Source organism: Hypanus sabinus, chromosome 25, assembly GCF_030144855.1.
Source record: "Hypanus sabinus isolate sHypSab1 chromosome 25, sHypSab1.hap1, whole genome shotgun sequence".
Classification (NCBI taxonomy): Eukaryota; Metazoa; Chordata; class Chondrichthyes; order Myliobatiformes; family Dasyatidae; genus Hypanus; species Hypanus sabinus.
In genome coordinates, this window is record NC_082730.1 from 40685547 (window position 1) to 40698471 (window position 12925).

The window sequence follows — 12925 nt, forward strand, 5'->3', positions numbered from 1 at the left end:
TTATTTATTGCTATTTATTTAAATTTGCATTTGCGCAGTTTGTTGTTCATTGATCCTGTTTACAGTTGCTATTCTATAGATTGGATGAGGATGCCCACAGGAAAAAGAGCCTCAGGGTTGTATGTGGTGACATATATATACTCTGATAATAAATTTTACTTTGAACTTTAAAATGCAACAAATGACTGGAGTAAAACTGTAGACCACAGTCCTTTGTAAGGTTCAGTGGTACACAACATATGTTTTTATCTAGAAGTTCATCAGAGTGTTCCATTTTATAATTTTCATCTGACTAGGATGCTATTCAAGTAAACAATGTACCATTGTAACACATGCATGAAGATACTTGAATGGATTGCTCAGAAAAGAATGTCACTTTATGGAGGAAATCTCTTGGATGATGAAGTGACTACCCTCCTGCTCTAAGGGTCTTGCTTGAAGTTTCCTAATTCCTTTTTGGCATCTCTGGATTATTCCTTTCTGAAAGGAATAGATACCTCATCATCCACCTACATAGGGGATCCCGTAGGTTTTATGCTGGTTTGTATTTAAGCTGTACGTCCACTCCTGATGTATTTAATAAGTAACCATATTCCACTGGCTGGAATTAAACTTTAAAAGTAAAACTTTAATTTAATGTCATATTTTAGAAACAGAGTGTACAAATTGTATCCTATGTATAAATTTTCTATCCACACAGTTGTTTATTGACATTTAAGGATAGAACTTGCCTAAGGATGGATTACCGTAAATTCCGGACTATAAGCCGCTACTTTTTTCCCATGCTTTGAACACTGCAGCAACACTGCGGCCTATACTACGGTGCGGCTAATGCATGTTTTTTTTTCATGCCGCCAAAAACATTTTGCCTCGTAACAGTAGACTGTTATGAATCCCGTAACTGGAGAACTTACCAGCAAAGATAGAGAGGTCCGTTGAAGTCTGATGTCACTATTTTCAAACGTTTTATTTATAAAGGGACACAAAAGTAGGGTTAATACATACATTCAGATAGTGCACATCGTCAACACTCAATCTAAAGCGCGGGTATAGTAATAATTATCATTAAGAAGTGAGCTCTGCTGTTGTCTAGGGGTTAATAGGTTGTCCGTTGGAAATATAAAAGTCACTCAGAAAGTCTGCAGGCCTCAGCCCTTTGAAAATCGCTGGGTTTCACGTGGGGCGACCGAGAGAGAGAGATTGAGGGAGAAGAGAAAGAACTTGCCGAGTCTTGATGAATCTTCCGTGAAATCGGGGGAGCGTTGGTTTCCTCTCCCCGATGTTAGTTAAAAGCGGTTTTCTGTGATTCCAGCCACAGATTCCAATCCCGGAATCTAACGCACGTGGCTTCCTTCAGAATGGCATCCCGCTGCTGCGGGATCACTCTCGTGTCTTCTTGGTGCGTCTGAGGGGCTGTCCCCCTGAGACTCTCCTTTATACTTCCTCACGGGGTCGCAGGTGTCAGTCAGGTTGGGATGATGCAATCTCTCTCTCAACCAGCCCACCTTGCCCGAGGGCTTTTCACGTGGTCTCCATGAGACAATAGTTGCTGTTGTCTTTATTCTGTATCCCTGGTGGTACCTGCAATTTGGCACGTCTCTCTCTCTCTCTCTCTCTGACTGGGTCTACTGCCCCCCCCCCCTTCGACGGGTGCTCTTGCAATTCTCACAAAGGAGGGGACTGGGATCATAGCAAGACCAATAAAATTGATGAGTAGTTCACAGAGGTCTAATGAAATTGTATGATAAATCAAGCGCACTTTCACAATTAAATTATTGTAAATCAGTCATTTGTACTCACCCACATCAACATAGAAAACACTCGAAGAAAAGCATATGATGCAGCTTTTAAGTTAAAGGCGATCAATAACTTTTCCTGGTAGGCTGCAGTATATATATATTTTTTTACCAGTCGTTAGGAGATATTGGAATGTTGTTCGTGCACTGTTCAGTAAAAAAGTATACGCAACGTAATTTGTGTGTTACCGATACGTATGTATATTTAAAAGTAGCTGTGTTACAGGCACTGTTCGAAAAAAAGCATTTGCAATATGTATTTGTTTATGTTACATTACGGATTTAATTAAAAGTTAAAAAATCCTCACGTGTAATATCTTACTGTGTAAATATCTCATATTACAACGTGGGACACCTGCAGCTTAAAATCCGGTGCGGCTTGTACAAGTACAAAATTGATTTTCTTTCTAAAATTAGAGCGTGCGGCTTTTAATCAGGTCCTCTCTGTAGTCCGGAATCTACGGTACCTTTTCCTTCATGTTCCCCTACCCTTCCCACTGGCAACCCAGAAGGACACTGAGTTCCAGTTCCTCTGCTGCCCATCCCAGCTAATAAACAGGTTCTGTTTTTACAGGCATCCATAAGTTGTAAGAATACCTCCACAGCATTGTAATGAATGGTGTTGTGACTGTGATACTGAAGATGAAAAAAAGGGTTTTTATTTAATGCAAGCAGGTCGTCTGAAAGTTTATTTCTCCTCTCCTATCCCTGACACACTGGAGTACAGTGAGGTTTTATTCTTTAAAAATACAGATTATAATAAGCCACAACATACAGGTTCTGGTCATAATTACCAACTTAAACATCTTGACTCCAGATGCGCAGCTTTGCAGAGTTACATATTAACAATAGGAGCCCATCTCAACTGACAGAACCTGTTTGATTATTCAAAAACTAGTGGCAGGTCCATGGTGTTTGAGTGCAAAACTCCAGGCACTCAAAATACACTTATTTTGTTATAATGTAAGAAGATGCTGGTTATACAATTAGCTAGAATATTCAATGATGAACCAGGCATGTCCTGATCAGTGTATTAAGTGGCAGGGATATGTCTTTAATAATATGTTAAAACTAGAGTAAGCCCATTTAATACCTTCCTTGACTTATCGTAAGGGTTTCAATGAGGACCACATACCAAGAAGATGTATTTATTGTCTTTCCCGCAGAGTTGCAATGGTACAGAAGTGGATTGGATTGCTCCATACTCAGTGACTGGTTTTGATGGCCTTGCAGTTGCATTGTTTAATGGAGCATTATTGCATAATTATCGATTATTTTTGCATTGTCATTTTCCAAGCCAAGTCACTTAGTGGCCTCCCATGATGAAGAAGTCAGTCTGTGTTCTAAAAAGTATATGATTACTGCAAGAAGTAGCATGTAAACAATTTCTTTTCATCTGGCAGGCTGTTGTTTGGATTAATTAATATTCATTGGAGCCTACTTGTAATAACAGATAACCATAAATTGGGCATTTACAACCTGAAGAGGGCCTTCACACTATATCTGTCTTCTGCTGGCAATGGGTAAGAACTCATAAGCAATGGTACTTAATATAACTAATTTGTTTGCTATTTGGCTCATCTGCAGTCCAGAATATACTGTGTTCAAATATTTTGACGTGTCAGTCTAATTCTCCTGCAAAGGATTCAAATCCAAACCAATCTGATAAGGATGCTAATGAGCATTATTTACTTAGGCTGCATGACAGCTGTAAAACATACAGGGTAATAAGGCAGAAATATGGTTTATGTTAAGTATTGCTTGAATAGGCCAGATTGTCAACTCGTTGACAGGTTCTTTTGGTATACACCTCCAGGGATCCTTTTTGCACTAGTAACATAGTTGCCGTCTCAATCTAGTGAACAATACTCCACTGTCTGTTCTGCTTGGCAAATCTCCTGCCCCACTCGAGGTAGTTCCACAGGGGATAACTTGCTTTCACTCCACTTTCTTGGTTTCTCAGATGGCTGATGAATTCTTTTAAAGAATGAATGACTCTGCCATATATGGAGCTTACTAGGGCAAGTAGATGGGCTGAGTTGCTATGGCTTCCTTCTATTGTGTGTTCCCATTTTAGCAACTCAAGATCTCTGTTGGTCTGTCTCCATTTTGAGCAGTTGTGGACAAGGGATTACTTTGAGTTGCTGGAGATGTTATCTCTCTTCAGAGGGATTTTGAAATTATTAATATACTTTTGCTGTTCTGGAAATCTCTTGCCTAGTGAAAGAACTTGAGATAAAATGCTTGCCCTGGGTGTTTGTATCAGGCGTATGAACAATGTATTCCACTGGGGCTGTGTATGTGATCAGACCCTCCAAGCCGGCTGTGGTCTTGACGAGAGCAGTGACATATCCTGCTAATTGATTTGGAGAATTTTGAGGAGAAACTTGTTGGCTTTGCGGTGCTTTGCAGTATGACTCTTTAACGTACAGGAGGAATCACAGCTGCTCTGTGGATCAGCAATTGGTCCTGGTTGGAAGTATTGAAGTCTTTGCTTTTTAACACTATGGCTGCACCATATTGTACCATAATGTTGCACTGGAGGAAGGGGTGAAACTTTCACAATGAAAACTGACTTTGTTAAATAGTGTTTTTTGATATCTGGTGGGTGATTCATGTTTCCCAGGGTCCGGTTGTAAAGCTTGATGTTGAAAAGTGTTGTGAGTAAGGGCAGGTCCAGTACACAATCCATCCTCTTGTTCACACCAGTGATGTGATTAATGTTGACATAGAGTTCAGACTCTGAACATGTGCACAAGTTTGGTCTGCATACTGTAAACTGACCTGCGACCTTCATGTCAAAAATGGAACATTGGAATTAGTTTATTTTTGTCACATGTCCTGGGATACAGTGAAAAGATTGTCTAGCATACTCTTCATACAAGTCAGGTCATTGCACAGTGCATTGAGATAGATAGGCTTCCGTTAGTCTTGGTAGACCATGGATTCGCTCCTTGGAAAGTTTCCAGGGCGCAGTCCTGGGGAGGGTTGTATGGAAGACTGGCAGTTGCCATTGCTGCAGGTCTCCCCTCTCCAAGCCACCGATGTTGTCCAAGGGAAGGGCAAGGGCTGATACAGCTTGGCTCCAGTGTCGTCGCAGAGCAATGTGTGGTTAAGTGCATTGAACAAGGACACAACACGCTACCTTAGCTGAGGCTTGAACTAGCGACCTTCAGATCACCAGACCAACGCCTTAGCCACTTTGCCACTGCATTAAGATAGAACAAAATAAAACAATAACAAAATACAGAATAAAATGCAACTGCTACTGAAAATATGCAGTACAGGTAAACAATAAGGTGCAAAATCATAACAAGGTAAATTGTAGGTCAAGAGTCCAACTTATCATAGTAGGAAACAATTTAATAGACGTGTATAATAGCAGGGTAGGAGCTGTCCTTGAGCTTGGGCTTTGGTATGTTCTACCCAATGGAGGACAGGAGAAAAAAGAAAGGCTTGCACCGTCACCCTTCCTGTAATTCAGTGTGCTTCTCTTTTGTGTTACTGGCATTGAGAGAAAAGTTGTTGTATGACACCGAGCTTACTAAGCAATGACTCTCCTTCCTGTAGTTTGACTCATTGTTATTTGAGATATGGCCCACTACCATGGTCTCATCTGCACAAGCTGACATGAGTGTACGGGGAGTAGAGCAAGAGACTGAGGAAGCAACCTTGTGGAGTACCAGTGTATACAATAATTGTGCTGTTGCTGCTAATGGGTCCTTGGGAGTATTGAGGAACAAAAGGATGGAAATCTCTGAAGTGGAAGCCCAGGAAAAGAGCAGGGAGATTGTTGTATAATTTATTAGACCAGAGTTGGATTATTGCATTTTGTTTTGGTCATCTTGAAGAATGTGATAATACTGGACAAATTGTTGAAGGTAATCATGAAAATGTTGCGTGGAATGGAATGTTTCAGTTATGAGGAGACACTGGATAGGCTGGGTTTGTTTTCCTTGGAACAGAGGAGGATGAATGAGCACCTGACGGAGGTGTACAAAATTATGATGCATGGATAGGGTAGATAGTAAGAAACTCTTCCCCATGGAACAGGTGCCTGAAACCTGAAGGCTTTGGTTTAATATGCTGGGTAAAGAGTTTAGAGGAGATTTGAGCACCTTTTTCACTTAGAGGTTGTTGAGGTCCGATTTGGACGTGCTGAGAAGATGGTGCAGGAAGGTACTCTCATTAGCATCAGAACATTAGAAGAACTACATGAATCAGGTTACTGACCATGGTAGGCTGGCAAATAGGATCGGTCTAGATTAATATTTGCTGGTCAAGTGGGCTGAAGGTCTGTTCCTGTACTGAATGATTTTTTGATTTCATTAAAAATAGACTGGCAAGAAGCCTTTTGGGGTGTTTTTGTAGGGAACATTGAGTAGAGTTTGGGGAGATATTGCAATATTGCATGTTTATTAACAATTTGGTTCTGAAGTTTCACTGGCTTTGTGGGATGTCTGCAGAATGTCCATTGTGTATTCTTTATAAGATAATTATCTCAGTGTTTCGATCTTGCTCCTTATTTGACATTTCAGCATTCCTTTGTTTGAAAGGCTCCTTGGATTTTATTCTGTTGCAATCAAAATGGTACTTCATTCAAAATTTAAAAGAAAATGAATAAACCTGAAATTAAAAAAAATGTGGGAAAATATTGAATATTCCCAGTATTTTCCATTTTAATTGTATAAGAGTACATAACTGTCTTAAGTACAGAGTTAACAGCTGTTAAAACTTATGTAGTTTGTCTTTGATTTCTCAGTTGCAGAGACATGTGAAAGTGGTTAATGGATTTTGCACCCAATTTTGGGAGAACATTTGAATTTTTTTTAAATTAAGGATGATAGGATAGATTTTAAGCTAATAAGACACAAATTTTACCATCATGAAGACAATGTTTGTTTTTTCAGGGAACAGGTGAAAATTCCACGACTAAGCTGTAGGGAAAGAAGTTCCAAGATTTAGATTGAAAGGTGATGAAGGAAAATTGAAAATCTGCAGATGCTGGAAATCCAAGCAACACACACAAAATGCTGCACTCTTTTCCATAGATGTTGCCTGGCTTTCTGAGTTCCTCCAGCATTTTGTGTGTGTTGTTGAGGGAAAAGTGATATGTTTCCAGGTGTAAATTGGAAAGAAAATTGCAGAGAAAAAAAAATAAACACGAGAAATTCTGCAGGTGATGCAGAATCTAAAGCAACATGCACAAAGTGCTGGAGAAACTCGGCAGGTCTGGCAGCAGCAATAGAAATGAAGAAACAGTCGATGTTTCAGGCCAAGGCCTTTCTTCACGACAGGAAAGGAAGGGAGAAGATGCCAGAATAAAATGGTGGGAGGAGGGGAAGGAGTCCAGCTAGAAAGTGAAAGGTGAAGTCAAGTGGACAGGTAAAGGGCTGGAGAGAAAGGAATGTGATAGGAGAGGAGAGTGGACCATTGGAGAAAGGAACAGAGGAGGAAACCCAGGGGGAGGGGATAGGCAGGTGAGAAGAGGTAATAGGTCAGAGTAGGGAGTAGAAGAGGGGAGGGAACAGTTTTTCTAAATCTGAAAGACAAATTGATAATTCATTTCGATTAAGGATCTCAGTATTGGAGATGGAGGGAGGTGACAACAAATCACAAGACCTCAACAGTGGAGATGACAGAAGGTGATGACATATCACAACAGCAGTGAAGGGTCTCCAGGATACCACTGGACCCTGAATCCAATCTGTCAGGTGGCTGCTCATGCATCACCCCGACCCCACTTTAAACAAAGTCACACACAGGCATTCTCCAATAAGGGAATCCACCCTAACATCACAGATTAAGTCTTGTGGTAATTAACAAGTAATGCAGGAGGCATTAGTATGAGGTTCTGGAAGCCCACTACATCAAAAAATATGTGGATCCTGGATTGGCTTCTATAACCACCTGAAGACCCAGCAACAGATTGGGAAAACATCATGCTTGACTCAAGTGACCACACTACTACTAACGATCACGGGAAACTTCTGTTCCAAGTTTTTAGTGAGCGCCAAGCCAGATACATTTCTGTGAAGACATACAGCACCGTGTGGTGTAAGGTTGTCAGTATTAACTACCCATCTATGCTTATTCATGGTGAAGATGCTACAGAGTGGGGTATTTCCAGCAGCCCCTCATCTTGGAGATCATTTTGATGTTACTTAGTCATTCGCCTATAAACCTATAACTCTAATTTATACAGTATACACAAAGTTCACTGCAGATGCTGTGGTCAAATCAAGACATACAGAAAACCTGGAGGAACTCAGCAGGTTGGGCAGCATCCGTTGAAAGAATCAGTCAATGTTTCAGGTTGAGACCCTTCATCAGGACTTAAGAAGGAGGGGCAGGGGCCCTATAAAGAAGGTGGGGGGAGGGTGGAAAACCAATCAGAAGAAAGATCAAGGGGTGGGGGAGGGGAAGCAGGGAGGGGATAGGCAGGAGAGGTGAAGAAGGAATCTAAGGGGAAAGCACTATGGGTAGTAGAAGAAGGCAGAGTCATGAGAGGTGATAGGCAGCTAGAAGAGGAGACAGAGTGAAGGTGGGATGGAGGAAGGGAGAGGAAGAGAATTACCAGAAATTGGAGAATTCAATGTACCCAGATGGTATATGAGATGTTGTTCCTCCAACAGAAGTTTGGCCTCATCATGGCAGTAGGACATATCCGAATGGGAATGCGAAGGAGAGTTGAAGTAAGTGGCAACTGGGAGATCCTGTCTGTTGTGGTGGATGGAGCGCAGGTGCTCGACGAAGCAGTCCCCCAATCTGTGTCGGGTCTCGCTGATGTAGAGGAGGCCACATCGGGAGCACCGGATGCAATAGATTACCCCAACAGACTCACAAGTGAAGTGTTGCCTCACCTGGAAGGACTGTTTGGGCCCCTGAATGGTGGTAAGAGAGGAGGTGTAGGGACAGGTGTAGCCTTTACGCTTGCATGGATAAGTGCCAGGTGGGAGATCTGTGGGGAGGGACGAGTGGACCAGGCAGTCACGGAGGGAACGATCCCTGCGAAAAGCAGAGAGGGGTAGAGAGGGAAAGATGTCCTTAGTGGTGGGGTCCTGTTGAAGGTGGCGGAAGTTGCGGAGGATAATATGCTGGATCCGGAGGCTGATGAGGTGGAGGAGATGCAGGTGAGGGCATCATTGATGACGGCAGAAGGGAAACCATGATTCTTAAAGAAAGAGGACATTTGGGATGTCCTGGACAGAAAGCCTAATCCTTGGAGCAGATGCAGCGGAGGCAGAGGAACTGGGAATAGGGAGTAGAATTTTTGCATTTGGCAGGGTGGGAAGAGGTATAATCAAGGTAGTTATGGGTGTCAGTGGGTTTATAGAAGATGTCAGTGGACAATCTGTCTCCAGAGGAGGAGAATGAGAGATCGAGAAAGGGGAGAGAAGTATCCGAGATGGACCAAATGAATTTAAGGGCTGGGTGAAAGTTAGAAGCAAAGTTGATGAAATTGACAAGCTCTGCACGGGTGCAGGAAGCAGCACCAATGTAGTCGTCAATGTATCGAAGGAAAAGTTGGGGAGCAGTACCAGTATAGATTTGGAGCATAGACTGTTCCACATAACCCACGAAGAGGCAGGCATAGCTGGGGCCCATGCGAGTTCCCACAGCTACACCCTTGTTCTGAAGAAAGTGGGAAGAGCTGAAAGAGAAGTTATTAATTGTGAGTACCAGTTCCACCAACCGGAGGAGTGTGGTGGTGTTGGGGAACTGGTGAGGTCTATTGTCCAGAAAGTAACAGAGGGCTTTGAGGCCTTCTTGATGGGGAATTGAAGTGTATAAGGATTGGACATCCATGGTGAAAATGAAACGGTTGGGACCGGGAAACTGGAAGCTGTTGAAGAGGTAGAGGGCATGGGATTTATCCCGGATGTAGGGAGGGAGGGACTGAAGTACGGGTGACAAAATGGAGTCCAGGTAAGCAGATACAAGTTCAGTGGGGCAGGAGCAGGCTGAAACTATGGGTCTCCCGGGACAGACGGGCTTGTGGACCTTGGGGAGGAGGTAAAACCGAGCAGTGCGGGGTGTGGGAATTATGAGTTTTTTGGCTGAGGATGGAAGGTCTCCGGAGTTGATAAGGGCAGTGATGGTACGGGAGACAATGGTTTGACGTTTTTTGGTTGGGTCCTGTTCCAGGGGTAAGTAGGTGGAGGTGTCAGAGAGCTGCCGTTTGGCCTCACTGAGGTAGAGGTCTGTCCGCCAGACCACTACGGCACCACCTTTGTCTGCGGGCTCGATGGTGAGGTTAGGATTAGTGTGGAGAGAGTGGAGGGTAGTGCGTTCAGAGGGAGTGAGGTTGGAACAGGAGAGAGGAGTGGTGAAGTTGAGACGGTTGCTGTCTCGGCGACAGTCGGAGATGAAAAGATCGAGTGCAGGTAGAAGGCCCGGTGGGGGTGTCCAGGAGGAGGAGGAGGGTTGAAGACGGGAGAAGGGGTCATCAATAGGGGGAGGGGAATACTTGTTAAAGTAGTAGGCTCGGAGACGTAAGCGACGGAAGAAGAGTCCAGCGTCATGCCGGGCACGGAACTCACTGAGGTGTGGACTGAGGGGGACAAAAGTGAGGCCCTTGCTAAGCACAGAACGCTCTGCCTCAGAGAGGGGAAGGTCAGAGGGGATGGTGAAGACATGGCAAGGTTAGGGCTGGGGTCAGAGGAGGGTAAAGTGTGGGAGGTCACAAGAGGGAGAGGGGGGGTTGGGATGTTCAGGGAGAGTGGGCTGAGGGGAGGATGAGGGATCGGAGGAATGGAGGGGAGATGAGGGATGGAGGGAGGGTTGGGAGATGCGGGGAGGATAGGGGGTAGTAGAGGAATAAGACGAGCGATAGGGCCCAAATTCTCCAACTTCCGGTAATTCCCTCCCTCTCCCTTCCCCCATCCCACCTTCACTCTGTCTCCTCTTCTAGCTGCCTAACACCTCTCATGACTCTGCCGCTTTCTAATACTGCTAGTAGAGTGGATAGGGGAGAGCCAGTGAATGTGGTATATTTAGATTTTCAAAAGGCTTTTGACAAGGTCCCACACAGGAGATCAGTGTGCAAACTTAAAGCACACAGTATTGGGGGTATGGTATTGATGTGGATAGAGAATTGGTTGGCAGACAGGAAGCAAAGAGTGGGAGTAAACGGGACCTTTTCAGAATGGCAGGCAGTGACTAGTGGGGTACCGCAAGGCTCAGTGCTGGGACCCCAGTTGTTTACAATATATATTAATGATTTAGACGAGGGAATTAAATGCAGCATCTCCAAGTTTGCGGATGACACGAAGCTGGGTGGCGGTGTTAGCTGTGAGGAGGATGCTAAGAGGATGCAGGGTGACTTGGATAGGTTAGGTGAGTGGGCAAATTCATGGCAGATGCAATTTAATGTGGATAGATGTGAGGTTATCCACTTTGGTTGCAAGAACAGGAAAACAGATTATTATCTGAACGGTGGCTGGTTAGGAAAAGGGGAGGTACAACGAGACCTGGGTGTCATTGTACACCAGTCATTGAAGGTGCAGGTACAGGTACAGCAGGTGGTGAAAAAGGCAAATGGTATGTTGGCATTCATAGCAAAAGGATTTGAGTACAGGAGCAGGGAGGTTCTACTGCAGTTGTACAAGGCCTTGGTGAGACCGCACCTAGAATATTGTGTGCAGTTTTGGTTCCCTAATCTGAGGAAAGACATTCTTGCCATAGAGGGAGTACAGAGAACATTCACCAGATTGATTCCTGGGATGGCAGGACTTTCATATGAAGAAAGACTGGATCGACTAGGCTTATACTCACTGGAATTTAGAAGATTGAGGGGGGATCTTATTGAAACGTATAAAATTCTAAAGGGATTGGACAGGCTAGATGCAGGAAGATTGTTTCCGATGTTGGGGAAGTCCAGAACGAGGGGTCACAGTTTAAGGATAAAGGGGAAGCCTTTTAGGACCGAGATGAGGAAAAACTTCTTCACAGAGAGAGTGGTGAATCTGTGGAATTCTCTGCCACAGGAAACAGTTGAGGCCGGTTTATTGGCTATATTTAAGAGGAAATTAGATATGGCCCTTGTGGCTAAAGGGATCAGTGGGTATGGAGAGAAAGCAGGTACAGGGTTCTGAGTTGGATGATCAGCCATGATCATACTGAATGGCGGTGCAGGCTCAAAGGACCGAATGGCCTACTCCAGCACCTATTTTCTATGTTTCTACCCATAGTGCTTACCCCTTAGATTCCTTCTTCACCTCTCCTGCCTATCCCCTCCCTGCTTCCCCTCCCCCACCCCTTGATCTTTCCTCTGATTGGTTTTCCACCCTCCCCCCACCTTCTTTATGGGGCCCTGCCCCCTCCCTGTTCAGTCCTGACGAAGGGTCTCGACCCGAAACGTTGACTGCTTGTTTCAACGGATGCTGCCCGACCTGCTGAATTCCTCCAGCTTGTTTGTACGTCTTAATTTATACAGTATGTTGGTTGCTTTCATTTTTCTCTGTCTATTCATGGTCCTTTGCCATTCAATATTGCAACAGAAGTCTCTGTTATTAGCAGATTTTCATGCAAACAAGACTTTTGTCAATTATCTGTAGGTGAGAGACATTTTTCTGCTCGGGTGACTGGATGTGCTAGATTTCTTGTTTATGTTCCATCAATGGCATGAGCTAATGGTCTTCAGAATATGAGGTAATGTTTCAGCTAATGTGAACAAGAATTTGCCGTTTGTCATGTGTTTTTAAATTGTAGGTCTAGAATTGTCCTTATTTCCTATAAAAAGTCAGAATGACCGGAGGATCTTATCATAACAGAAAGTTTGGGTTGAATTAAATTTGATCTTACATATGAGTATAATGTGTGATTCCATTATTTCTAGGTTTTGACAATTGGACATTAATGGATATTGTCAACCCAATATTCAGTGACTTGGTACGAAACTTTGACTGATATTTCCTCTCTCAACAACACGAAGCCATGCAGTCCAGGTAAATGCCACTTTGATATTCATCGTTATATTTTGCCTTTTTGTGGTGGTAATAAATTTTTGTAATATTAATGAGTGAAAAATTGTCTTTCAGTTTCTAAGTACACAAGTATAAGTTTAAGGGGGAAATAGGGGAAGCTTTTTCACTGAGAGGGTCGTGAGAGTGTGGAACGAGCTGGCA

The 12925-nt window shown here is 43.5% G+C and overlaps 1 protein-coding gene across 1 annotated transcript in view; it reads left to right on the forward strand.

The window, feature by feature from the left end:
• LOC132381196 (neuron navigator 1-like) overlaps window positions 1–12925 on the forward strand; it is a 752075-nt gene that overhangs the window by 144382 nt on the left and 594768 nt on the right. The window contains exon 3 of the mRNA XM_059950487.1: window positions 12637–12745. Within this exon, the coding sequence (XP_059806470.1) occupies window positions 12735–12745 (11 nt within the window). The 5' untranslated portion in view covers window positions 12637–12734. The remainder of the gene's footprint in view (window positions 1–12636; window positions 12746–12925) is intronic.